The following is a 27,997-nucleotide window of genomic DNA, read 5'->3' as shown; positions in this document are numbered from 1 at the left end:
TGAGAATCTTTCTTAATCAAGGCCAGGCATCTGGGAATCTAGAAACACTGGCTAGAGGAAAGGAAATGCTAGTGAAAGCAGGACTTTTCCATTCTTCTAGTTTTACATAAAATAATGTATCTAAATCAAGAGTCTCAGATACTTGTCAGGAACATTTTAAAATGTGGATTTTATTAACAAAAATCATTTTGATTTACATAAATAAAATGGCAGTTTATGCACAATGGATTTTTCTGTACAGGTGTGAATCATAGAATCATAGGGTTTGGGTTGGAAGGGCCTTTCAAAGTTCATCTAGTCCAACCACCCCTGCAATGAGCAGGCACATCTTCAACTAGATCAGGTTGCTCAGAGCCACCTCCAGCCTGGCCTTGAATGTCTCCAGGGATGGTGCATCCACCACCTCTCTGGGCAAACCTGGGCCAGTTTTTTACCACCCTCATTGTAAAGAATTTTTCCCTCACATCCAGCCTGAATCTCCCCTCTTTTAGTTTAAAATTATTGCCCTTCGTCCTACTGGAACAGGCCCTGCTAAAAAAATCTATCCCCATCTTTCTTATAGGCCCCTTTTAAGGACTGAAAAGCTGCAATAAGGTATCCCCAGAGTCTTCTCTAGGTTGAACAACCCTGACTCTCTCAGCTTTTTCTCATAGGAGAGGTGCTATTCTGTTATTTTGTGTAGGACTGTCACAGCATTCTTGAGATACAGATCAGTGTTCTAAAAGTATACCTGATCTTCGTTTAAAACATGAGCTGCTCTGGAGGTTCTGTAGACAGCTCAAGCAGTTTAGGTAAAGCATTAGAAGGAACAGACTGGTGTACAGATTCACCTGGAGTATCTTCAGAAAGGATGTGTGGTGTCAGAAAACATTGCATTTCAAATGTCCAGCATCACAGCTTGGTCCCAAGTGTATCTTTAGAGGAAGTTTGCATCAATTATGACGTCCCATTTGTGTGCTTTAGTTGGCAGCAGTGTTTCTCACAGAGTTTGACGAATTCGGACACGATGAAAACAGAGGAAGCCAGTACAGTGAGAAACATCAGGTCTGCCAAGAGGGAACAGAGTAGATATGAACACAGCTGGATTTACTGCTGGGCAGGGATCCCCAGGTATCAACTTTCCTACAACAGATATTTGTGCTGGTGTAACTCCATAGATGGATACCCTGTCTATGCTTTTGCTAGCTTTAGAATTATATAACAGTGGTAGACAAGAAATACCTGTGGTTGCTATAGTCCACTTGGTGGGTGAAGCCGCTGCATTAATCATTTGGGATCATGGAACCCTCCTCCTAACTACATACCTAAAGCAGATGGAATACAGTGTGTGTAGAGTTTGCTTAAAACTGATTCAAATGATAAAATGTATGTTGCTTTTCAGCAAGGAAACATTCCCACTGCTTTTTCAAAATGGAGTGGCTGCATCATGATCCTAGATAGAATTATCTAGGGAAATATCATCATAGAGAGCTCATGAAAAATCTTCACAAGCCCCTATTTACATGCATTTATGTGCAGTAAATCAAAATTCAAAACCTGGGCAGGGATAATATCACTAAATACTACTGCTATTTGTGTTTAGCTATGTGTATGTATATAGGCATAAGAGCTGTTGATTGGGTTCCCCTACCAGCAGTCTTCTGGGAGCTGTCATGTAACAGTTTGGCAATCAATCACATCTGCTTTTAAAAATAGCTTTAATGGGTAAAATACATTACTTATTTTGCAACTTACCTAGCACTCCTAAATTCTCTGTCTGGAAGATCTTTTGTAGCGGAGGGATGTATATAACAGCCAGCTGTCCCAAAAATGATCCCAGCACAGAATACAAGAACATGCGGTTTCGAAAAAAGCCTATTTCAAATATCAACTTTGTCTAGAGAAAGGGGGAGAAAAAATGAGCAATGTAACATTTCCCAATCTCCTATTGGTACTTGAATGTCACCCTGTTTCTGTGCATGTAAACTCCAAACTTCCTTCTGAAGTTAGCATGTAACTTAGGCAGAGCTACATAGTTGAAAGTGTACTTGCAGTTGAACTATAATGGATACCTTTATTTATAGAGATGATAAAAATCATGCTGCTTCAAATGACATTAAAAACCCCCTTCCTATGCAAAATACTAGTGTTCTAATGTTTATGTTAGTGTTTTGAAACAAGGAATTATTGCTGACAGAGCAATCTTACCTGGGAGCGGCATGTCAGGGCATTGAAGAGGTCAAAAAATACAAAACAGGTAAAAGTCATTGTTGTGGTTCGAGGATTTATGCCACCTTTTGGATTCTGAAAGAACATGTATAAATTCAGGGGTTAGTTAAGCCTTATAAAAATACGCCGATTCAATAGATGATTTAAATATTTCCTTTAGTGATCCCAGTCAAAGAGTAGTAAAAAAAAAAGGAATAAATATATTTCTATCTATCTATTATAGGTAGCACTAACTTCTCTGTGCTAATTGTTGAGGTTATGAGCTTATCATCCAAGTTTTAAATTCTTAAACTGATGTAGAATTTCTATAAAGAGTATTCTAAATTGTATTATTTGAACTGTTATAGTGACAGCCAGTATTTACTAACAGCAATCCATAGTAATCATGTACCTGGCATTTTCTACATACTTGGGAAGCTGGAGGCGAAAAGTACCTTAAAGCACTGATATTGTATCAAGTAATAGTTTTCCCATTCTAGATAGGAACCGCCAAATTAGAGGCAATGCAGGAAGGCAGAAGCAGAACCAGGAGCTTACCCTGGGTTCTTAACTGTCTGCCCATTCTGATCCTTCCCCACTCGAAAGTCCTCCACATGTACTTCAGAAATTGCCCTTCGTTTTGTTCTCCACCCTGATGAAAACAAGATCCTTTTGCAGATTTTCCTCACCTCCTTCCAGAAGACAAAGAGGGTTCCACTGATGATAATTACAGCTGACATGAAGATTTTCAGGATCAGTGATTTGCTGAGTATAGTATCTGTGATACGTCGGGGTGGCTGTTTGATAGTATCCCTATCAACTGGTTCCACTCCCAGGCTGCCACAAAGAGAAGCAGAGGGATGTGTTTAGTTAAGGCAGATCATCCCAAAATAGTACTGCTGATAAAACAAGATGGATCTGGAGGATGTGATACTTTGGAGCATAGCAGGAGTATTCTGGGAGGGTTAGGTAACATCCCAGATTTGTCTGCAACACCTGTGCCGAAAGTCTTAATATTAGACCAAGGTGCATCACATCAGTATCCCATCACAGAGGGAGAACTAGCCGTGAGATTGAGGCTAAAAGTCTCTTCCATGTTCTGGAAGTAGTAATTGTAATTAGCAGTACTTGTAATTAGCAGTTGGATGAGGTTCCCACATCTTGTGATTTTGGGGCATATACCCCAGCATGTAGCCAGTATTCCCTTGCCAGTCAGACCTGCAGGACTTAGTAAACAGGTGGTGCACTTGGGATAAGGGACCATTCCTAGTCAAAAAGTGGAATAATTGATTCCACCACTGAATGTGTACATTTAAAACCTCAAGTAAATGCTTTCGGAGAGACCAGGAGGGAACAAAAGTACAACTTGTCTTATCTGACTACTGAAAGATTGGCACATTGGTAAGAAATCATAACAGCTCGTGTTTCTAAGCCAAATTCAGGCATATTAAAACCAAGAACATTTTGCTCACTTCACTCTTCCATACCTCTGGGCTGGTGGCCCGTCCATGATAATGTTGATCCATAAGATCTGCATAGCATTGAGTGGATTAGGTAGGTTGAGCACAGTTGACAGAGTAATTAGGCTCAAAGCTGAAATACTCCTGCAGAACACAGAAGAACATTATTCTGCATGGCATCACCAAGAAGGTGCTTTCACTGGAATTGAAGCAAAGGGGAACTTACGTGCTCAGCTGGAACCGGACAAAATTCTTTATATTGTAAAATATTCCCTTTCCCTCTTCTATTGCATTCCTGGAAGGGAGAGAAGAGTTTACTAAATGACCCCTACTCATGTTATTTTGCATTGAGCTTCCTGTGACACTCAAAATGCAAGTTGCCTTCTGCAGCATTAATTTCAGTTGAAATTCAGACCCTGGCTCAGGAGGAGGGTATTAGTGCAGGTTCTTGGTTAAAATTACTTTATTAGAACTAGTGGATCTGAAAACCTGGTTCATATGGCCTGGTCTTGGATCATTAAGCTAGCCTGTGACTTATTTATGGCCTCACTCTACGCTGTTTACTCCCTCTGTTGGTGTGAACCAGCAGAGCATTGCAAATTATGTCTACTCTGAGTTTCCTGGACGAGGCAGAGAGCACAAGTCATGATCTCTCCAGACTTCCAGGCGCTTTCAAATCCCCAGTTAGTTACAGCAATGAGAAACCAGGGCTTTCAGATGAAAGGTAGCTTTGTCACCACCACTTGAAATAAAAGTCATCGCGTGTACGCGACTGAAAATGAGCCAGACACACACTAGGTGTCTCCACTTACTGCCTGTTGACGTGCATGTCTTGCGTCCTGTGTTATTTCCAGGGCTAGTCACACAGCAGACTTGTTGCAGTGGATAGCCAGAAAGTATCTGAAGTAATAAAGTGTCTGACAGTAAGAAAGTCACTGAACCTACATTACTGTTGAGAAGTCATCATCCACAAGAATCATGTTGGCAGCCTCTTTGCTGACATCTGTACCAGCTTGTCCCATTGCAATCCCGATATCAGCAGATTTAAGGGCCACAGCATCATTAACACCATCTCCTGTCATTGACACAATAGCACCAGCCCTCTGCAAAGCCTGTGAGAGTGGAGAGATGAGAGGCTCTGAAGCCAGGAGGAGGTAAGTCCTTTTGGCAATAGCAAGATTTGAACGTAATATTGAAATAGTAGAAGTGTTATGTGACTTTGAGGGTAAAGCAGACTCAGCAGCCTACTGAGGATGGAACTCAGACTAAGAATTAAGAAACTGGATTTTCAGGAGTATAAAACTCCATCAGGAGTTAGAAGAGGGGAATGAAACGTCAAAAATAATTCTCCTGATATTAAGCTTGCTAATATCTCACTAGTGTCTTTCAAATAACTCAGGCCAGATCTGCAAGAAAAATGTTGATGCATTCAGTGACAATTGATACCAGAACTGAGCTGCCCTCTCTCCTCTCTCCCTCCCCTCACATCTTGTTTTAGTGAGATATACAATGGATTTAAGAGGTGCTTAGTACCTTTATTATTTTCAGTTTGTGCTTTGGACTTGTTCTGAAGAAAATGGAAACCTGAAAAACAAAAAATACGATCTTGTGTTAGGCAGTTGCTATTGGATTGGCTATTGGATTGGCTATTGGATTGGCTTGGTTTTTGTAATCAAAACCATTACGTTTTTGACGGTGGATGATAGCTCTGCCTCTGCCAGTTGGTCCAGCTCTTCCCCAGACATGGCTTTCAGCTTTCCATTGCAGAGACCAATATTCTGCCCTGGAAGGAAAAGCCCAAAATGAGATCTGCCCATCAGCTCTGGGAAAAGACGGCTATTTTTTGACTCAGAGAACAGCGGCAGCAATTAAAGAATTTACTGGGAAATTTATCTGATCCTAGAGCATCTGATAGGGCACATAGTTCTCTGGGCTCTGAGCTGGGTCAGTCACCCTGTCCTTGTTTAGCTGGAGTTATGGAAGCAGTCAAATACCCAGAAGTAAAGCTGATACTTAATCTGTCAGTCTCTTCTCTGCTGCTTGCTCTGTGTATTTCTAATGACAAAAAGCAAAAGTGGGAAACACAGAGATACTTATGCTCCTAATATTAGTGGGGTGTAAAATCCTGACAATGCCATCTGTCTCATTTAAGGGTCTTACGCTGAGATTTCTCCATTTCTGGTGCTAAAATAGTGGAATTAAGTTACTGGAATTTGTCCCATAGCTCATAGCTGCTCTATTACTGCATTTCATATGATTTGTTTCAATGGAAATGCAAGAACTTAGTGGCATTTAAAACCTCAGTTGTAAACACAAAGAAGGAACCAGTTGATTATTAAGGAACATAACATTTGACTGATCTAACGGACATACTGTAGACCCACAGGAAAGAAGCTAAGTTTGCTACCTATAGCCACAGCAGTTTCCAAGGCATCTCCAGTTATCATCTTTACTGATACACCAGAATCCAGAAGGACTTGAACAGCTTCTCTCACTCCAGCCCTTGGGGGATCAATTATTCCAACCAGACCTAAAAATGTTAGTTTGCCAAGTTCTGGACCTGAAGCCAAAGCAAGTACTAGAAATAGAGGGGGGGGGGGGAGGGGAAGAAGACAAGACTAAATTACTAATAATACATTTCCATACCTTAAAATGAACATTTAGATGAGATATTAAATTGCCAGTTTTCCAGCAGAGGAAGTAATTAAAACCAGGTCTTTAGTCATTCTATTCAGATCTTGCATAGACACACAAATTTGGTCCAATCAATTAATGTAGTTCTTCTGAATTGGAGCATTTCTGTTCCACATGTTTGCTTAGGGATTATTTCTTTCTAATTTAAAGCTGTCCATCAAGTCTTCCTTAAATGCAGAAGGATTAAATTGGGACAGTGCAATGTTAGACTAGACACTATTAAATTGCTATGTTATACAATAGCAATCATGTAAAAACTTAGACTTTTTGTTTGTTTTGTTTTAATCGAAAAATACAAAATGTAAATTCACTTAAACCAGTGAAACTTCCATCATGCAAACGTCAAGGCTCTGAACACTTTGTTTCTGTTCTTGGTGCCTAACCGTATCTTTCAATCATTCTCAAATCACTCAAGGATATTGTGCCAGGGGTTCATGTCAGTGCTGCTTTGATGATTGAATCATCAGCTCACAGCAGCTGCCTGAGCTAATCACTTTTCTTCAGAGCAGTAATTTGCCATTCACACTGGTAGGTGATTCAGATATTGCAAAGCAAGCTCTGTACATGATTTACTAACCGCAAGACACAAGGCTAGAGAATATGTACATTAACTATACCATCTTCCAGACTGTCTGCCAAGACTTGTTCTCATCTATTACACACTGGGAATGTGCACAGGAGATGGTGTCTTTGTAACTGTGTAAAAGTCTAAGACATTTCTGAAAGGATGTTTCTAGCAATGAAGGGAAGGAAACGACACATGTATAAAAACTTCTGTGGGCTGCAGTGACATGTAGTCAAGACCAAAAGGAGATCGTTAGATTTGGTCCTAATAGAGAATTGAACCAAGCTTCAAATAAAACTCTCTGTGCCCAAATCCATGTTTTGAATCCTTTTCAGAGTTGCCTTTTTGTTGCCTTTGAAACAGCTTCTCCAAAGCAAAACTTGGCAGAGCACTGCTTAGATCGGGTTCAGCACATAGATTTTCAATGCACCATTCAGACTGTATCCCAGGCAATCACAGCGCTCTGTGGAAGAAAAGTGTTCACCATTTCCAGTGCTTACTTTCAGCTCCTTTCAATCTCCCTAATTTAAACTCAGAAAACAAAAAGATCAGTGGAAAGCAAGCAGTCAGCATACTCAAGACATGACCCTTGGCAAACTCTGATGAGCATGATGAAGAGATCATGTAATTGATGCTAAGGACTGAGCCTCTGTCCATACTGACCAAAACAGAGCAGGAAAGCATAAGGGCAGATAACCTATAAGTGTAAGGGACGTAGACAGTAATGACTGACCCCTTAGACCTGAGGACCCCATTCGTTTTTCTTCCTGCTGGTAGAAGGCTTTCTGCTGGGGCGTAAGTGATAACGAGATGCCACCGCTGTTATACAGAGAGCAGTATCCAATCACTTCTTCAAATGCTCCTTTCATAAAGTAAATATCATCCTGATCCTTTAAAGTAAGGAGATAATATACTTTATTGAAAAAAGAAAGAAAAGAGCACACTTTAAAAATACTGATAATGTATAAGGCTTTACATCCTCAGTAAAAAAGATCTTTGTTGCTCTTTTACCTGTTTGTAAAATGCACAGGTGCAGGTATTATCTATAGGATGTGATATTTTTGCTCTAGCCATTTTTCATGTTCAGCTATCATAGACAGAATGGTAATAAAAAGATTGGTGAGTTCTTTAACTTGAATATTGTATCAGTCAAAATAAGCTCCTTACCCCCATAAAGGAAAAACAATCAGCATTTTCCTCCAAACATCATATCTTTCTTCACCTGTCTGAAAAGCTTTTGTTTTCATGCTCAAAGCCCTATATGAAAAGTATTATCTTCTCCCATTCAAACACAGCTTTTACAAACTAAAATTACACCCAAGTTGGGAATTTTGAGGTTTGTTCTGTTTTCTCTTGACACAGTTTTAAATTCTGAAAACATTATTTGCTAAAGAGATACCATTTGATGCCTATTGTAGAGGCACAATTAGAAACATGAAACTAACTAACACCACTGTTTGCTTTACCTGATTTTTCAGTGCGCATTTCACAGCCATCCACTTCTGTTCAGAGCTAAACGGAATTTCCTTATTTCTTACATAAATATCTTTTATGTCAGCTAATTCCATCTAAAGTAAGGTAAAACAAAAAGAGCACTGTAATGCTGAATAATGCCAAAGCTTATATACATTTTCCATATTACAGGCATGACTGTTGACCATGTGCTTCCAGTGGTCATACGACAAAGAGCTCAAGAGGAAGTGTGAGGAGAGTAAAACTCATATTTTAAATCCATCTTTTCCTTTTTGTGCCTGATGTGGGATAAATTAAACTGGAGTTTGAAGCTTGATCTCTGTTGACTTTTGCAAGCACTGGGGAGCTGCACTGCTGTCTTGGTGGGGCTTTGGGTCAAAGGAGGTTTAAGTCCTTTCCCTAAACCAAAGGCAAAGCAAAGGGCAGAGCAGATTTCTTCCAGCCCAAGCTCATGCTCCCCCACCTCAGTTATTTCCAAGCCACCTAACTTGAAATTAAAAAGGAAATGTGCAAATAACTGAACGGTCAATCATGAATGTAGTTTCAAATTATTTCCTGATGGATTAAACTCAAAAAGCAATTCACTACAAGAAGACCCTTCCGCTCTAAAGTGCAACAGTTCAAATCAATACACGCCTGCTTTAGCAGCATGCATGGGTGCTCTAGGTGAAGAGGTAGAGATCAGAAACAGCTTTTCTCTCTCCCAGCTCCCACCAAACCAAAAAAAGAATAAAGAAGAAAAAGAGGCAACGTCCCTTGTATTCTGCTATTGCTTTGCTGCTGAATGGTGGTGCAAAAGGAAGATTTTAATTTAGCATATAAAATAATAATGAAATAAAATTTCATGGTTAAAAAAAAATAATCATGGTTTCATTGCTCGTTACAAGCTTTAAAAACAGGAGGTGAGAGCAGATGTTTGCAGGAGCATCATTTCATCAGGGACCTTCTGTGCTTTACAGCCCACCTGAGGTCTATGGACCACAGGCTGTGAAACATTGATTAGATGATACTTTGAGGCATTTTACAACCCTCTGCCTATAAGCATGAATGTAATATTCATAAACCCCCCCGTTTTACATAATCACAACTAGAAAAAAGTAAAAGCTAGCAGATGACCCAAATCGAGGATGACCCTCTGCCATTATTTCTAGTACAGCCAGTTCTTAGTCATTTTTCAGTCTCTTGTCTTCCTCCTGAGCTCTTAATTGCAGGTGAAGAAAATATAGAAAGTGCAGTCCAGTCTGAGTCCAAAAGAAATCCATCATGCAGCTTAATTGCAGAGATTAACGAAGCAAAACAATTATTGCTGTTAGAACAGAAGGCCAGGGAAGGTGTTTGTCTGTGACAAGAGGTTTACACAGGAGAGGTGTGAGTCTATGACCCTGGAGAGAGGAGACAAGGTAAGACTAAAACCAGTCTCGGGACTTTAAAGAAGTCTGATCCCTGCTGTCAGATGTAACTATTCCAGCTCCTTTCAGCCTTACCTTCATTGCAAGGGCAATGAGAGCTCCTTCTGTGGGCTGTCCCATCACACTATTTTTCCTGATAATGGCATTGTTGACTACACAGCCAGCCTAGAGAAAGAGGCATATTTACATGTTTTATCTTTTTCATAACCAATTTCATAGCTTGTCTCTTTAAATGAATAATGAAAATAATGAAAGATTGGAGAATGAAAGCAGCCACATCCCAAAAGATGTGATATTCCTCACAGCAGCATCTCTTGATGTCAGTTCTTGTGCTTTCTAAACCCACTTAATCAGTAGGATACACCAATATTTGGTAAAATGTTATGTTTTAGATAGAATAATATCAATCAAAACATGATATATGTCTAATGAGCTCAGTAAGTCATGAAAATGAAAACTTAGTTTTTCCCACTATTGCTTTTGATGTGCAGAATGGATAAAATAAACCTAATCTCCATTTAAGATTCCAGCTCAGATCATTTCACTACCCAAACACTCCACTTTAGCCTACAATTGAATGTGCAAGGTTTTACTTATTGCTAACACAAAACCCAGAGACTGCCACAGTGCATTTATAAATTAACTATGTAGCTAGCTAAAATCTAGAATATGCCCACATTAAAAACCTGAATGTGGTAAAATGAATTTGTGTCTCCTTTGCCAGAATTCTCTTTTTATCCAAAATATCATTGACATTTTGAACTGATGACTCCAGTCTCTCCCTGCATGCGTTATGATTGCTGCTGTTCATCCATAATATACCACAATTACTCAGAGCCTTCCCAAATGCATGCTCCAGCAACACCATTTTCCAGTTACAAATGTGGGTTTTTTTCCTCTCACTCATTAACCAAAGTGACCTATTGCAAATGAAAGTTGAATGTAAATAGGACAAAGTGTTTCACAGTTTATACTTACCTCCACTAGTTTCCCAACTGAGACATTGGAAAATTCTTTAAGAATCTCTTTTGATGGCAGAAGATAAACATTTCCTTCTCCATTGTAGCCCACGCCACTGACCTGAGGAAGGAAGAGACAGAATGAGCAGATTTCCCAGTGCCAAGCAGGACTATACTACATCTGTATACAACAATCTGTATACAGATTGTATACAAAACGTGTTTACAAAAAAATATACTTGAGCAGATTTATGATTTTGAAGGATTCTTTCTGGGATTCTTCTTTCTAGATCAAAGTAATGCGTAGAGGAAAGGCTGCAGATAGTGAAAGCATAATATTACAATAGTTGTATAGGAACAGAAAAAAATCAGCTTGTCTTATACAGAACTTGTTTGCTGTGATTTCAGAATTCTCTTGCAGCTCAGCTGAGAGATCCAGCCCTTTGGCAGCAGTGGGTTCACCAGTGTTGCTCAAGCCCAACCCTACTGATGACTGCACTGCCCCTCCGTATTCTGTATGCCTGAAGTTTCGCCTACTTTGCCTGCAGGTAAATGGACCAAGCAGAAGTATCAAGCCACTTGTATAATAAATATTCCTACAGAAGATGGACCCACAAAGGTCAGTGGCAGGTTTCAGTATTTACAATAATTGCAGAGAGCAGCAGATTATGTCAATGAACATGTTTGTTTATGGTATCTGAGCAGCTTTTGTACACTCAGCCCCACCTCTGCCTGTCTCCAGTACTGCAAAATGAGAATGGAACTGGTGACGTGCAAGAAGCTGCTTGTTTTGGGGCTGATTAGCATCCCTCACTTGGGCCTAGCTGAATTAAAACCAAACCAGGAAAGCCTGTATTACCATCTTACCCATACCTCTGCCTGGAACCCATCCGAAGTCACAAGCCGAGTCACTGTCATCTCATTGGCAGTCAGAGTGCCTGTCTTATCTGAGCAGATGACATTGCAGCAACCTGATGCAGGAAAGTTTTTAATCAGAACTAATAAGTAATGCAACTGAACAATAAGATTCAGCAGAGGGAGAACGTGTTTGCCTAAAGGTCCTTAAACTGCACCAGTGGGAAAAGGGAGAAAATACCAAAAAATGGATGTTTCTCAATAAGGTGTTTTAAGGAAAAATCTGAGCGCATGTCATATTGTGCATATAATTGGGATGTGAGATGTGCTAGGGGACACCTGAAGAGGGCCACATTGTCTTGAGCATCGTTTGGTGGGCAATCAGAGAAGGCACTCATCTCTGGAGAGTTATCAATATTTTCAAGCAGCAATATCAGCTACTTGCCTCCTCAGATGGGCCATTTACCCTTGCTTCCCTAAATCAGGAATAACACCCCTTCCTTGTCTCACCAAGGGATTGTGAGGGTAGATGGGTTAAATACTGTCTTAAAAATACTTTAAAGTCCACAGCTAAGAGCAGGAGCTGCCCGACTTGTTCTCTGCTTTGTGACAATCCTGATTCAGTGAAGCATGCTTCTTCCAGGGCCCATTTACACCACAATGCAACAGTTGCCACATTAAGGCTCGTTTCCACTCTCAAGAAGTCAAAAAAATTACTTTAATGCAAAAAAAAAAAAAAGAACCAGATTCCAGTTCCCTTCTAAGCCTGAGCACATCCCATGGCTCTGGAGATGACCACATGCATGATGGCCACCAGCTGAAAACCTGGACGGGATAAAGCAGATTGGGATGCAATTAAATTAATTGCAGTTTAAAGGATTATCTCAGAGCAAAGCTGCCACCTCCAGTATTTCATTTTCAGTTATTGACAACAAAAGAGTCAGATCAAGAAGATTATTTTTCTCCTTTTCAGAGGTTTAACAGGGAGACTGCAGTTTTTGCCATGCTCAGCCTGTCCTGCAGAGCATCAGGCATCTGGCAGTTACGCCTACTTGGGTACAGCCCTACCAGAACAAAATTCTTCATGAGGCAAGAAGCCGTTTCAGATGTCCTGGGTGAGGGCAGATACAATAAAGCAAGGGTGATAAGATTCCTTAACCGCAGAACAAACAAGGGCAGTTCAAACAATAGCATTTCCAAGGAAGACTGGTTTTAGCGGAAGGATCCGGCTGTGCAGCAGGTATTTGTGACTGCATGGGACAGGCTTGGCACTTCGTGTACTTTTTAATGAGTGGTACTAAATACACAGTGTGTCTTCTCCTTCATATAACTGCCATACTGACCAAGGTCAGAGCATCAAAGCCTGGAAAACAGCGGCCTGGGCATAAGGGTCAATTTGAAGATAAAAGCAGGTAGAAGAATAATTTCATTATAGTTCATTCTGCCCTGCAATTGTGAAGATGGGCTGAATGTCTGCTCAAGGTCCTCTCTTTTCTGTGACTGGAGACCAGGGAGATAGCCATATAAGCTGTCACATCCACACAGGCAGAAGGATAAATGGTTCTCTTTATGCCACCAGGCTTGACTTGAGGGGCTGCAAGGTTTTTCATCCAGACAGGATGGATCTGCAGGATGATACCACAGAATGGGGAGGAAGGAGAAACAAAGCCTTTCAATCCAAGCAGGGCATGCATATCCACAGAGGGGCTCTACTCCCCACAGGCTAATGCCATTGGTTGGGGTGCACTGTCCCTAGTGCCTGCCTGTGTTAATATCACTGAAATAAGGGAAAAGGGTGTGAAACAGAGAACATAAAGTGTATTTAAGTCTGAGTGGGTTGTTCTGGACCAGTAAGCAACACTCCAGATTTATATTCTTATGATCAGAACCTCACTTGGCCAGCCCACTGCTATCCAGCTCAGATTTTGAAGGCTGGCAGGTGACCAAGCTGCATGCCCTGTCTTACAGCCTTACCTAAGGTTTCTACTATGGGAAGCTTCTTCACAATCACCCTTTTCTTGGCCATCCGGAGAACGCCGAGCACCAGTGTGACGGTGACCACGATGGGGAGGCCCTCTGGGATGGCAGCCACTGCCAGGCTGTAGATGGCAGAGACACAACAGCTTCAACACAGGGGTCACACCAAGTACCAACCAAAATGTGCCAAAGGGACATTCCATGGGGTGAGTTCTGCTTGTATTTGTGTATCTGAATGGGAGCGTGCAGTGCTAACAACTGGGACTCCCCACGCTATGACATTTACAACCCTTTGACATTTTCTTGGATAATTTTGACAAAACAATAGCTTTTCTTCTTTACATTGCCAAAGAGCTTTAATTTCTGTCTAATTAGTGATTTATGGGTTGGATTTAATTTCATTTATTTAACTTTTTGAGGATGGAAGTTGAATGTTCTTTGGCATCACAGCTCATACGTTAGCTATTGGCTCCTGGCCACCTACAGTCCCTCATCTCCTCTCTTACATGTGGATACAGGCACAGGACAGAATCACACTGCATACACTAAACCAAAGCAACATCAAAACCTGCAACACCTGACATGCTAAAAGAATCCAGATTACCTCTATCTGTCCTTTAGTTATCTCTTGTGTAACTCTCAACACTTCTAGGTATGTGCAGAAAGTGATCAAGGAAGGCTTTCAAAACCACAGGCGGCTCTCCAAAACTCAGGTGCAACCACTTTGCCACCACATCCCACAAGGATACAGGAAGGAGAGCAGTGAGCCAGTTTGGCTTCTCTGTTGTCTCCTCATTTGTGGTTTTGGTTTTATGTCCACAGAATACATTAAAGGAACGATTTTAGAGCCATGACAACACCAAACAACAGGTTTTATGACTACTACTAAAAATACATGATTTATTATGTTTGACTAAGAGGTTGTGCTTTCTATGCTGTATAAAATGTTCATTCCTATCTTGAGACGTAAATCCAGAAAGAAGAGCAATGTTTGCTGTTGCTACACTCCCACTAAATTCTTTAGCATAGATAGGAAAGGACATTCACAGTGGGATGAGGTAGAAATGCCAGTGAAGATTTTCAAAATTAAATAAACCTTAAACTTGTTCTTCTTTTAATCCCAAACTCTGTTGTAAAACTCACTTTAATTTCACCAGTGCAAGACCAATATATATTTATGAAGGGTCTTTCTCAAGTTCTCTTTTGTGAAATGACCATTGTTTTGAACAGGGAATTTCCTGGGACACGTTCCATTAGAAATCAAAGGGAAAGGTGCTCTCCAGTCCTCACCTAACTCCAATTGTGAACATGCCAAGGAGATGCTTCCCTTGTAACCAGCCAATGAGCATTATTAAACCTGATGGGGAAAAAAAACAGGTGATTAAAATACTTCAAGAAATTAATAAATCTCTAACCTGCTTTATCTGTTATTGGAGAACTGAGCATGCAATGAGTTCCCCAAATCTCTCCTGCAGAGGTGCCTCTGCTTCAACCCCAAAAGTCCAAGTAAACCACTTCAACAGGTACTTTTGGAAGAGTGGCTGGAGTAGAGAGATCCTTTATGGCTGACCATGCAAGTGTGAGCATTGTGTCCAACTCACCGATTATGCCAAAGGAGAAGAGAGTGAGCTGCTTCCCCAGTCTGTCCATGCTCTTCTGGAGAGGTGTTTTGGGAGTCTGGAAACATTAGAGAATAGCCGCTTTTCTTTGCTTGTTATGTGAGATGAGGTGAGGTGATGGTCAGCCCAGAACAACTGACCCACACTGCAGGTCCCTACAGCTGCCTGATATAGCCTGGTGCTTACCTACCCCAAACCCTCAACAAAGTCTGATGGGCATTGACCCTAGCACAGGGAGAGGGTCTCTGCCTTAATGCACTCAAGATGGGCAAAACAGCTGGGGAGCCAAGGAAGAGGCAAAACAAGGGCTAAATCTGGAAAAGACCTTAGTGATTGAGTCCAGCACTGGGTAATGCATGTTTGACATGTGTAAAAGTGAAAAAAAAAAATATACCTCATGGAAAGTATGTGTGTGTGAAATAAAGAAGAAGAAACCATGAGGTTTAGGTGACTACAAGGTTAGATTCCAGCTAAATATTACACGTCTGGGTTTAGAAGCCTAAATCCTGCTTATAACCATTTCTGGATACAGCACTTTGGTTTCCCTCAGTGACACAGTCATTTTATAGCAGAAACAAAAATTAAGAGAGTGAATTAATTCTTGGGACCACTCCCGCTCACAAACTTTCATTCAGGACACCCACCATTTCCACACACACATTTCTTTACCTCTTCAGCTTGCATCATTTTGAACACCTCTCCAAACTGTGAATTTTCACCAGTCCCAATAACTACACCCTAAAAAAAAAGGGGGGGGGGGAGATGGAGATGAAAAATCTAAAGATTTTGTAACAAACATTGAGGAAAAGATCAGAGATGACAGGACTCACTTTTCCCTTCCCGTATCGCACCAATGTCCCCATGAAAACAACATTGCTCAGCGTGGTTATGTCTCCAGCTTCCATTAATACACTGTCAGTCTTGTTACAAGGCTCAGCTTCTCCAGTAAAACTGGATTCATCTACCAGCAGATCTGTAACCTAAAAAGACACGTTTCTGGCACTGTTAACACAAGCAATTGCCAAAGCAGGCTCTTGTATGCATAGCTGTATTTACCTCTATCAGCCTGAGGTCTGCAGGAACCCTGTCGCCAACAGACAGATAAATGATATCTCCAGGCACAAGCTCTCTTGCTAGAAGGTGCTGCAGTTTCCCTTCCCTTAGGCTGCACGAAACAAATGGAAAAAGAAGAATGGAAACCAGGCTGTGAGGTTTTTCATTCCTTCTCAGGCTTGGGAATGCAACTGGCAAGAAAGCAAGAACGCTGCCCCAAAGAGCTTCCAATATAAAAAGAACATAAAACCTTTGGAAAGATCAGAGCTGATTGTGTTCAGTTTGGGCTCATAAATAACAGATGGTCAGGCTATGGAAGACTTGCATTTCAGCAAAAAGTGGCTTGAACATGTCTTATACCATAGGAATGACATGGCTCATGCTTTAAATGATGAAATGCTGATTCTTTAACCGAAAAAGATGCTCTTTAAAGCTAGAACTACCTCTGACATTTCACTATTGTATTAAAAGCACAGACTTTTAAGTGGTTAGATTCTTATGGTGTCATATCATAAAGAAAGAAGGAACATACAGTGGTGTTTATAAAATCCAAACCTGGGTGAACTTTGGACCAGAAGAGAGCCCCATTGCTCTTTTGCAATGCAAAGTTTCTCTGAGCCTTACAGCTTATTCATGTTGTCCATGACAGGTCTTGTGCAGAGGCATAAACAGGAAAAGTGTTTCCTGTAACCTACAAACACCAAAGCAGTGTAGAAAGTGGTGTCTGATAGACCCTACAGCTGCTCCCCAAGCTAGGGGAGGCACACAGGAGGCTGCAGGGACCCTTGTGAGGGACGTTGCTGAGACCCCCCTGTCTCCCAGCATTTATTCAGCTCCTCTGGGTGCCTACTTTAACAACCAGAGTTTACATCCACTTCTGCTGTGACTCAGAGCTGCACCCACACACGGTGCCACCACCAGAGAACAGGTTCTCCTTGTGTGAATGACAACCTGGAGTAGCTTTGTTCTCCGGTCAGTTCTGCACTCATAACCCAAACCCTGTTAGCCCCCACTGAAGCAGGCATGACTCACCAGTTGCACTCAGGGGGCACCAACTTGTTAAGCTCTTCCAGAGATTTTTCCGAGCGATATTCCTTTTAAACAAGAAAGCAGAAAGCCAAGTTACATGAGAGGGCTCACTCATGACAGCCCTGGCCATGGAGAAGAGGCTAACATACCTGGATGAAGGCCACGGTGACCACGATGAGCACTGCCTGTGAACAAAGAGGCATTACAGGATGGACACACCAGCTCCAGAGAGCCAAGGGTTAGGGTGCAGGAGAAGTACCACGTACCATGGTGATGCTTGCAGCATCCTCGTATTCTTTTGTGATGACACTTACTAAAGCAGAAGCCAGCAACAAGAGAATGAGGGGATTTTTAAACTGAAAGAAAAGGAAAAAATGCAATATAAAATTAAATATGGAGCTGTTGAAGCTGAGCTGGCCTCAGATCTCATTGGAGAGGATTAAAGTGGTTTGGTTGCATGGACCCTCCTCGCTTGTGCCAGCAGCCTCTGCCTGAACAGAGAGGGTGCAGCACCTGTACTCAGGCTGATGGTCGATCATGCCCCTGTACGGAAGATGAATGGCATCAGAGACCAGCAGGTCAAGGCTCACATCAAAAGACGCAAGTTTTCTCTCTTTTCCCCTGCTTCCACAGGCAAGCCTTACCTCTGCAGCCATACAGTACAGGGCTGACTCTAAGAGCTGCTTGGAGGCATGATAGGGACAAACAAAATCTTTATTGTCTTCTTAGAATATGAAACCAGAAATCCTTTCTTTTATTTCTCTCCTTCCCTCCCCCTGAGTTAATCCTCTAAACTCCATACTGGTCCCAGGGCTGTGGGAGTCAGATCCTCACTGTTTTCACTTTGAAGCACAGGTATTAAGGATCTTTCTCCTAGCTGCTCCTTAGCTTCATGTAGCTAATGTGGGAATTGGCATAAGGGAATTAAGTCAGGCAAAGACAAGACTATCTGTTTTAGCTAACAGATGTGTGGTGATGCATGGTAGGAAAGCCATGGTTTAAGTTTATTCCATGATGAAGACAAAGGTGAAAGTCCCTTCATTTTTCTTTAGCAGCACTGCACAAAAGGGGACATTTTACAGAAACAGCAGCCGAAAGAGGCCCTGTCAAGTGTCTGCTGAGGAATGATGCTCAAAGGCAGAGGTGTGAATGGTGTGGGACTGCAAACAGCTCTTCCAGAGAGACCAACAGGCTGTGAAAGGATTAGAGATACACCAGAGAGTTTATGTTGTTTCACCATAGAAGAAAGAGCTTGTTAAGGAAGAGCAGAAAAAAACCCCACCATCTCACTTCTTATGCTCGAAGAGGTTTAGAGATGATTGCAAAGTGCTTGAAGAATATTGATCACATAGGAAAAAAGGGGATATCCCATGAAATAAAAATAAAGCCTTTCAAAGCAACCAAAATCTTCACAATCCAGCTAAGCAAGAAGAAAATCAGTCAAGTTGATGGTTGAAAATAAGCAAACAAAATAAAAGACCTTTCTGTTTTGGTAAAAGTTCTAAAAGAGAAATGAGTTACATTCAATACTGGTGAGGAACAGTTAACAAAAGCAAAACTCATGGATAAGTCAGCTGCGGAAAAACAGGACAGGAAATACCACCTTGTGCTTGGCCTTTTGGGGCAGCTGGTTTGAAACTGTGGTTCTCCACTGCGCATGGCACCATGCATGAATGTATCTGTTACCGATGCATTGCTCCTAGAGGCGCTAACACCCACCTGAGCTCTCTACTTGTCCCTGCTTTTGCTGGGAGTTTTGGGCTTTCCATCACTGGGGTAACAAAGTGACTTTCAGGTACTACTGATTTTCCTCAAGCCTTTCATAGACTTACGGTTTGGGTTGTAAAGGACCTTAAGATCATTCAGTTCCAGCCCCATCGCCATGGTCAGGGGCACCTCACCCTAGACCATGTTGCCCAAGCCTTCATGATTTTATCATGTACTTTAAAGGGAATAAGAACGGTCCAGAAATCAGGTCATTGCTTTAGAGCTTTTGATTTGTGGGCTGTGTGAAGATAAAAAGGTTTCTTCTTATTTTAAGATGTTATCTTTGCATTAAATGGCTCTCCATCTGAGTCTTACAATGGCTTTCCCTGGGGGAACGGACAGCTTCTGTACCAGGGGCACAGCCTGTTCCAAGGCTAAATCTGTGGAAGCAGAAACCCTGCATACTTCAATGCAGAGACACGCTCAGGCTAATCCAGAGAGGGGTCTTTGCCAGGAAATGAGGATCTGTGCAGAAAATCCTTACCTGGTCCAGATACTTCTTCCATATCGGCTCTGTATTCTCTACTGAAAACTCATTCCAACCATGCTTTAACCTGCGCTGCAGCACAGAACACTCAGAGAGTCCAGTTTGCAAATCAACCTGGAGGGAAAATAAGACAACCAAACATTGCATATTACAGAATAGACATAGGAAGCTTCTTAAGGCGAAGTTATGTTTAGAACCTGTAAGTAAGGTAGGTAAGGTGCTCATGGCTCAGTAACACCCCAAAAATAAAACTATCCATTGCTTTTCAGTTCAGGTATTTATTTTTGTTAAAATGTAAATCTTTACCATCAGCCATCACAAAAAAATAACATAAACACAAGTTAATAATTCAAGAAAGAAAAAAAAAATCCCATAAGTGAGAATCCATATAGTAGATGAGAAAAACCTAAAATAGTAAAGAATTGATTTCCAGTTTCATTGTACATTTAAAGCAAAAATAGCAATAAAAATACCCTGACAAAATTCAAGGAGAACAAATGGAGAAAGAATAAGGTCTATTTTGCCTGGATTTTAAAAAATAGCAAGGTCAGGCACCAAAATATCACCAATCATTATCGCTTTCCCTCATAATTCAAGCTGTTAAAGGCCTTTCAATGAAAAGCCTTTGAGAAATCATTTAGGACAATAAATATGATGAGTTTTGCCTCTGAAATAAAACCTGCTATGAAATAAAGGGGAAAAGGGCTACATTTACACAACACTTTTGGGACCTGCTGGTAACTGGAGTGTCTGAGCTCTGCAGCCTGTACCCAGGGATCCTCTACCAGTGCTTTGTTATCCAGGCTGGACAATTGAACTCTTTTCCCTTCAGCTCACAGAGCCATTCACTGCAATGAAATCCTTCTCTGGGACAAAGTTCTGTACCCAGAGCTAAGCTTCCAACACAGCCAACGTGAGGATTCATCCCAGGTAAAGGCAGAGGGACTGGGCACTCCAGCAGTGAAACCAAAGACCAATCCTGCTGCTCAGATGACACAGACTGAGCTGCTATGTTCACAAAGAGCCAATAACCCCCTTACATTTAAAGCTTTAGCCAAGTCTTCTTTATGGCACTTGCATGCGTCTTTCGGAGGCAGAACTGCCACCTCCTTCTCCTGCTCAATTATTTTCAGCTCACACTCCTCATGGGTCTGAATAAACGAGATAAAGCAATTGTTAGGTGAGAGCACAGTCAATGAAAACGTTTTAGCATCTCTTTTCTTCTTCTCTTAATCCCATTCCTTTCCCACACCTTGCCAGCTGTGTGATTTCACAGTCAGCTAAAACACTTCCTAAACCACAGCGCTTTATACCACTCACTAAGTAATCTGTATTACAGCCTCAAAGCCATGTGCACAATCCTGTAGTGGAAGAAAGGCTGTAAGGAGCTGATTACCAAAAAGAAAAGCACACACCACTGCCATGGTCAGAAAAGTGTGCTGAGCTCTGCTGGCATCTGCTTAAAATGGGCATTTTTCCATGCCAGTGTCTCACAGCCCGATGCTCAGAGCACAAAAAAACCCAACCTTTTTCACAGGATAAATGAACAGAAAAAGTGAGCAGAAAGATCTCTGAGACAGAAAAAGCAAGTCCCCTCTCCCATGTCCATCATTTTCCTCCTGCTGCGAACACCTGTGAACAGGACAAACCCTTCCTGCCCCATCCAGGCAGCCCAAGGGCTGTGCCTTGCTCCCCGTACCCTGTCGTAGAATCATAGAATAGTTAGGGTTGGAAAGGACCTTAAGATCATCAAGTTCCAACCCCCCTGCCATGGGCAGGGACACCTCACACTAAACCATATCACCCAAGGCTCTGTCCAACCTGGCCTTGAACACCACCAGGGATGGAGCATTCACAATTTCCTTGGGCAACCCATTCCAGTGCCTCACCACCCTCACTGTCCACTCTTAGCTTTTGAGATCCCTTGTCTCCTTTTCCAAACTGCTCTTCCCAGACCAGCGGCATCCCCTGAAATCTCAGCCAGGCACTAGAATGGAGGCGAGGTGACCACTATGGCAGAGTAAGAAGGAGAAATCTCACCCTTTCCAAGGGACAGGAAAATCCATTTCCATTTACCTTCATTCATAAAGCACAAGGGAGTGTCTTCATTAAGAAAAGTATCTCAAGAGCTCTTAGTTATCACCCCCCAGCAGAGCTCAGCTCTGCCACATGGGAGGAATTTGGCACCAGCTACCAGCACCCTGGGGTGTTTGCTGAGGAAAGCATTCAGATAGCTCATCAGCACCTGAGCAAGGGTTTGGAGGACTTCAGAAGTGCCTGAAGTGCTATTTGGAAACTTAGCCTGTCTCTGAATATTCAGGAAGTTTCCAGAAGCATCCAGTGTTTTGCAATCTAAAACTGGGGATAAATGAAGAAAACCTCTTTGGATGTTTTCTTATGCTGGTACCTGTAATTGATTTTTGTCTGGTGCCTTCTGGAGAGCTTGTAGTATATGAGATATGAGTATCTCCAAGCCCTGCTTCTTAAATGGGCTTTTGCCACTTCCATACGTTGCAGCCCTCTTTTCATTGCTGTTTGCTAGTCCACAGCATACCTGCTAACGCTGCTAACACGTGTGATACCAGCACCAGCCCACTGCCAGCAGAAAGACAAGAGTTTTCTGTGCTCCCTTGGTCTCATTGAGGAGCCATTTTGCCAGGGAAGAACCTGCCCTTCCAAATCCCAGCCTTATGTCCAAGACTTCCAAGGCTTTTCCTGCTTCCCTCACACTGGTGAGCACGTTTCTCCCACAGAAGCTGCAGTATTTCTGCGCTGTTTTGAAGCACACTACCTCCAGACATCACCATTATTTCAATGTTTCCTTAACAGACATCCCTAGAAGGGACGAAAAAAGCCCCTCCATGCTTAAAACTGATGATTTACTCCTACTTGTATGTCCTACTTGTGCAAATTCATTAGTTCCCCATAACTTTGTTGACACCCAGATGCTGCAAGAACGAGAGCCAATCATGAACCTAAGGAGATGGAAGGACTTGCTGGGAAGGAAAACATATGGCTGTCACATACAGACACACACCTTGCACTCATTACTGTGTTGATTTGATTAGCACAGCTTTTACAGCCTCCTCTGTGCTGCTGGTGACACATGCAGGTGTCAAGGTGCAGCCTTGCTTGAAGGAGTTGAAATTGTAATTAAAGGAGCTGGAGGATAGCAAAAGACCCAGGCATAACAGCAACATGCCTGCAGTGCCCTGGAGCCAGTGGGGAAAGCCAGGGGCCAGCTCTTATCACTGCTGTTTACCTTCCCAAAGGCGTGGAGGAAATGAATGACAAAAGCATGTTGGATGTGCTGTGCCATAAGCAGCCAGTGCTGACTGTGGATTGAGAGGAGTGCTGACATCTCTGTGCTCCTTACAGCCAGGGGCTGCTGTGAAATGAACAGCTTTATTGGGACTCATTAATTTGCATTGATTAGCTTATGCCTGTGATTTCCCCCTGACGAATGTGTTCAGATGAACAGCTTTAGTGCTGCACAAGCTGGAAATGCAGCAGGGGAGCATCATCTCCCTCCTGCTCTACAAAGTGCTGCTGGTGCAGACCCTTTTTGCCCCTAAACACATCCCATCCCATGTCTGTTAGGCATCAGGCAGTGCCCTGAGCAAACCTCTTCTTAACATAACCTCTCCTTGTTAATTGCTTTCTATTTACGCTATAGAACAGATGTGGGCTGTCAACATTCTCAATTTACACTTTTAACCTTCGTCCATTGGGCATAACTCAAGCACAAGAGCTCACAACTCCATACAGCAGGGCAGGAAGAAGTAAAATAAACTGAATTATTAGTTTACCTATTGCTCTGCAAGAGCAGGTGGTATTGGAGGGTGTAGAGAGCAGCTGCTTGTGTCTGGGAGCAGGCTCAGTGCTACCAATACCTGCACCAGTGCCTTTGCATCCCTCATCCTGAAACAATCCATCAATTGTCCCACCAAGCAGCCCATGTGGGAAGGAAGAATGCATGGGGCTTTCTGCAGAATACATAGCTCTTTTTGTATACCCTGGCAAGCAGCCCAACAGATCAGTGCTTGGGATATCCCCCCACCTCTGACTGTACTGAGGTCTTGCAGATTCTTCCCCCCCCGTCTTAGATTACTTTGGAGCATCTGATGTATTGCAATCTGGTATTAAGTGGGCTGGGTTACTTAATCCGACAAGAAGCCTTTAAAAATGTTAAATAGAATCATTTTTCCTGTACATTCCTCATCCTTGCTAAAAACCCCTGAAATATAATAAATCAAACAATTCCCTCAAAAGCCCCTTTGCCTTGCTCTACTTGGTGCTCGGGGCAGGCAACAGACTGCATTTCAGGGGTGCAGGCAGCATTCAGAAACAAACCCAGAGCAAACCACAGCCCTGCAAATGAGGGGCTGCCTCACTGGGCTCCCTCATATGATCCCCCAGCCATTTCCTACCCACGACCATGGTTTCAGCTCCTCTCATACAGTTTCCTCATCCCCATCTCACATCTATTGCAGCATCGAAGCTTTTTAACTTGAAATGCAGTCCCGGGTCCCCTGCTTGCAGATAAAAGCCTCAAAACAGACTTTTTAATACTTAAAAAAAAATAAGGGTTTTTCAAAAAAGCTGCTTTTAAACTATTCCCTGAATTTTAAGTCACACCGAGGGTACTGGAGGGCTGAGTCAGGCTGTGTGGGCAGTGCATAGACCTTGGGAGCAAGGTCCCAGATGCAAATCCCACTCCCTTCGCCACCTCTGCTCTGTTCCTCTGGCTCAAATACGACCTTTTTCTTCTCCCCTCCTAATTAAAGGAAAAATAATCTTCAAGCTCCCTTTAACTTAAAGCAATCCCCCTTGAGCTGAATGATGGCATTGACATCGCTGCAGGAAAGCCCATAGCCAACAGTGATTCCAACTGAGGAACCTCCTCGCTCTCCCAAACAAGTGTCACCCAGGCCAAAACCAAGCCCCAGTTAAATCAACTTTATATATAGGTTCTCTTGGGAAGAGGGTGCTGCAGCCCTCAGCCTGGAAACCTGTCGACGCTGGAGGAACAGGAAAGGAAAGGGAAAGGAAAAGAAAGGAAAGAGGAAAGGAAAGGAAAGGAAAGGAAAGGAAAGGAAAGGAAAGGAAAGGAAAGGAAAGGAAAGGAAAGGAAAGGAAAGGAAAGGAAAGGAAAGGAAAGGAAAGGAAAGGAAAGGAAAGGAAAGGAAAGGAAAGGAAAGGAAAGGAAAGGAAAGGAAAGGAAAGGAAAGGAAAGGAAAGGAAAGGAAAGGAAAGGAAAGGAAAGGAAAGGAAAGGAAAGGAAGAAAAAGAGAAAGGGGAAAAGAGAAACTGGAGAGGGAAAAGGGAAAAGAGGGAGGAGGAGAGGAGAGGAGAGGAGAGGAGAGGAGAGGAGAGGAGAGGAGAGGAGAGGAGAGGAGAGGAGAGGAGAGGAGAGGAGAGGAGAGGAGAGGAGAGGAGAGGAGAGGAGGTCTGTCAGTGCTGCACAGAGGCTATCCAATGCCATTCCTTTTTTCACCTGGAAGGCAAGTTGCACTGTTTAGCCTAAGGACATATTGAAAAAATAGGTACCTGCAGGATAACAAAACTATTCTGATAAGGATGGTCCACGTATTCAGGAGGATATGGAGCCTGTGAAAGTCTCCAGGAGATAAATGATCATTGGTATGAAGCCTGAAATGGAAAAAAGCCTCAAGCTAAACTGGAATAGTAATTTTTTTAGGACAGAACAGGGAAATACCCGAACTTCATCCCGCGGCTGCTGAACCTTGAATGCGTTGTGGGGGAAAGGATCCAAAAGGGTTTTGGTGAGGAGAAATGGAATAATTGTAAAGGAAAAGTCCTGGCAGCTCTGAAGAAACTCTGAGTAAAACTGTAATGCACTAAAATCTACTGCCCAGATGTGCCTGGGGTAGGAGCCAGCTCTTTCTAAAGCTAACAACAGAAAAAGCCCCTAAATCACAGCAGGTCTCTTCTGGGTTGGCAGAAGATCTCCATGGTGAATTCTTCTCATACTGGCACCATGTGTGGCAACGGAGGCCATCCCATAGTATGAAAATGGATGAATTGCCATGGATGGTGTGACAAAACCCAACAGCTCATCAGGTTAAAAGCTATTGGGAGAGGAGGGTTGCAACCCTCAGGAAATCTGCCTTTGATGGTACCCACTGGGTCCACTGAATACTAGGGGGTGAACTTGGTGCATGGTCAAAAGGAAGAGGTGATGTGGTCTCTGTGATGCATAGGTTCTTCTCTCTTTCAAACACACATGCACACACATGTATATGTGCACACATATGTGAACACGCACACACATTCTTGGATGCACAGAAGGAAAATCTTTGGCTGTTCTTCAGATTTCTGCAGGAAAAACACGATTCTCACAAACTGTGAGCTGGCACCACAAAACTTCCCTGTTATTCTGGATGGGCTGCTGTAGAAAAGGAGTTGAAACTGAATACAGCAGAGTCTAGACACAAGCTGTACTTGTGCTTCAGTGTGAAAGTTAACTGTTCTGCCACCTCCAGATAGCAGCAGCACCTTGCAGCTATCAGCACTGGGGCTTTTCCTTCACAACCCACAATTGGTGTCTTTTTCCTGGCTTCAGTTCCATTAGGTGACATGGACTCACATCTTTAACACCAAAACATCCCATACTCAGAATGGAGTAGACAACAATTCAAGAAGGGTTGGTATTTGGAATTAAATATGTATCATTATTTATTGTGCTTCAACAGAAGTGGTATTGACAAAGAACAAGGCAGACTAATTGCTGGTGGCCTCCTGCCTATCAGAAATCTCAGCTTCCCATCAAAACGAGATTAGATACCTTCTGCAACCTCATCAAGCTCTTCCTTTCCTGGTATTCTGAGCTATGTATGAATAGCTCAGAGCAGCATTGCACAATGTGCTGTGCGGTGCACACGGTAAGGCTTCAATGCCCTTCTCCCTGTAGCACTGTCCAACCCCCATACTGGAAAGATGAGACTCAGAAAAGAGCAGAGGATTAGCTGAAATGCCACCCGAGAAAACACCTCAGTCATGGAAAAGAGCATGAATATCTAGGAGTGTGTGGATGGTGCTTGTTGGGATGGGACTAAGGGCTAACCCCACATGCTGAAGGAATTGTGTTTACATGGGAGGGCGCTCAACCAATCTCTCATGTGAGAGAAAACCCAGGGCTTAAGCAACAGAAACCCCTGCGCTGAGCAAAGGTGGTAACAAAAATCCCATAGCTGAACGTTTTGGGGTGAAAAAGCAAGGAGAACGGCAACTGTGCCACCTAAAAACCACTGTCCACCCCTTGGTCCGTCTGCACCGAGGAGAGGTAGTGAAAGCAGGGAGGGGGAAGTGAATGTTCACACACCAGCACAGCTCAAGGAGTGAAAGTGTTATTTTGAGGTGGGCTCTGCAGGTCTTCCCAGCCATTCATTACAGTAACGACTGCACAGACCACACTGAAGACAGCCCGAGGGGTCACATCCCCTGTGGTACCCCTGGAGGTGGGATCAGCCTTGCTCTCCATCTACTCTTCTGCTGAGACAGCATTTGTGCTTGGCACCAGCACTCCCGAAACCCTCCCACAGCTCCCACGAGCCGCATGGCAGTCGCTCTCCTACGTGTTCTGCTCATTTTGAAACTCCTCGGTGCACAGGACAACATTCCTGAGCAGCCCTGGCCTGAGCTGTCTGTCCTGGGAGTATCCCTTAGGAACAACAATCCCCATCTCACCCCATTGCCCGGTAAACATCATCAATCACATCCCTCATCGTACAGGGGACGGGGCAGAGAGCAGCAGCAGCACTCTCAAGTTACCGGTGGGACAAAGCAGACTAAGTAGACAGAATTAACCCCAATCACACAAAGCTATTCAGCAGGTCCAGGCAAGAGGCACAAGCCAATCCTCACCTCCTCCTCCTCCTCCGGCTCGCCGCTTCCAAGGGGCTGATATTTCTGTGCAAGGTGGAAAAACAGCTTCTTCTGGAGGAGTTTGGTGAAACCTCCTTCTACCATCTTCACAGCGCAGCGGTGGGACAGTGCCACCCGCCGCCGGCAGCACTGGCTCTGGTTCCCCTGCCAGCACAGGGCTCTGGTCACAGGCAGGGAGAGGAGGCAGGTTTACCTGCTGCCAAGTCACGCCTTCGGCCGCAGGTGCCGGCGGGAGGCTGCGCACCCTTCGGCAGCGATGCAGGGTGCTTCGCCCATCCAACCCTGCCAGGAGCTGTGTTTGACACCGTGGCTGGTACAGGAGTGAGGTGTCCCTATGCGGCACCCGGATTGAGGGCTTGCAGCTCTGTGTTTTCCTCCCCACCCTCTGAAGAAGAGATGCGGGAGGTGCCCCAGCACAGAAGACAGATAGGAGGGAGGGTGTTTTGCCAAGGCCACTGCGTGCAGAGGCAGGACAGGTTGCACACACTGCAGAGCCTGTTTGTAAATCCTCCTTGAGAAATGCTCCAGTCAGCACAACGCTGGTATTTAGAAGTA

At 43.1% G+C, this 27,997-nt stretch overlaps 1 protein-coding gene across 1 annotated transcript; it reads right to left on the bottom strand.

Annotated features, from left to right (window-relative positions):
- Positions 1–150: 150 nt before the first annotated feature.
- Positions 151–27,931, bottom strand: ATP2C2 (ATPase secretory pathway Ca2+ transporting 2). Its single transcript, XM_062618332.1, has 27 exons — positions 27,422–27,931; positions 20,575–20,685; positions 19,532–19,648; positions 17,547–17,636; positions 17,430–17,465; positions 17,284–17,345; positions 16,255–16,363; positions 16,029–16,178; positions 15,868–15,936; positions 15,181–15,256; positions 14,870–14,936; positions 13,577–13,701; positions 11,621–11,718; positions 10,767–10,868; positions 9,864–9,953; positions 8,373–8,474; positions 7,640–7,796; positions 6,055–6,225; positions 5,333–5,430; positions 5,181–5,231; positions 4,593–4,759; positions 3,874–3,942; positions 3,675–3,791; positions 2,877–3,024; positions 2,188–2,283; positions 1,735–1,876; positions 151–1,046 (listed from the first exon to the last, which is right to left on the bottom strand). Exons 1-27 carry the CDS (start codon positions 27,524–27,526, stop codon positions 937–939), a joined length of 2,835 nt encoding a protein of 944 aa, XP_062474316.1. The 5' UTR covers positions 27,527–27,931; the 3' UTR covers positions 151–936.
- Positions 27,932–27,997: the final 66 nt, after the last annotated feature.

The sequence above is a fragment of the Pezoporus occidentalis genome, unplaced genomic scaffold, assembly GCF_034315485.1.
Source record: "Pezoporus occidentalis ecotype Australia unplaced genomic scaffold, CSIRO_AGI_Poc_V1 ctg20, whole genome shotgun sequence".
In the NCBI taxonomy this organism is placed as follows: Eukaryota; Metazoa; Chordata; class Aves; order Psittaciformes; family Psittacidae; genus Pezoporus; species Pezoporus occidentalis.
The sequence above is the reverse complement of the archived record's forward strand: the minus strand, read 5'-3'. Positions and strand labels throughout refer to the sequence as shown.

Coding starts and splice junctions, on each gene's coding strand:
- ATP2C2 (XM_062618332.1), bottom strand. CDS start 27,526: ATGGTAGAAGGAGGTTTCACCAAACTCCTCCAGAAGAAGCTGTTTTTC. Junction 6,226..7,639: donor GGGGTCCTCAGGTCTAAGGG/GTCAGTCATTAC, acceptor CTCTATTTCTAG/TACTTGCTTTGGCTTCAGGT. Junction 3,943..4,592: donor GATGACTTCTCAACAGTAAT/GTAGGTTCAGTG, acceptor TCTCCCTTCCAG/GAATGCAATAGAAGAGGGAA.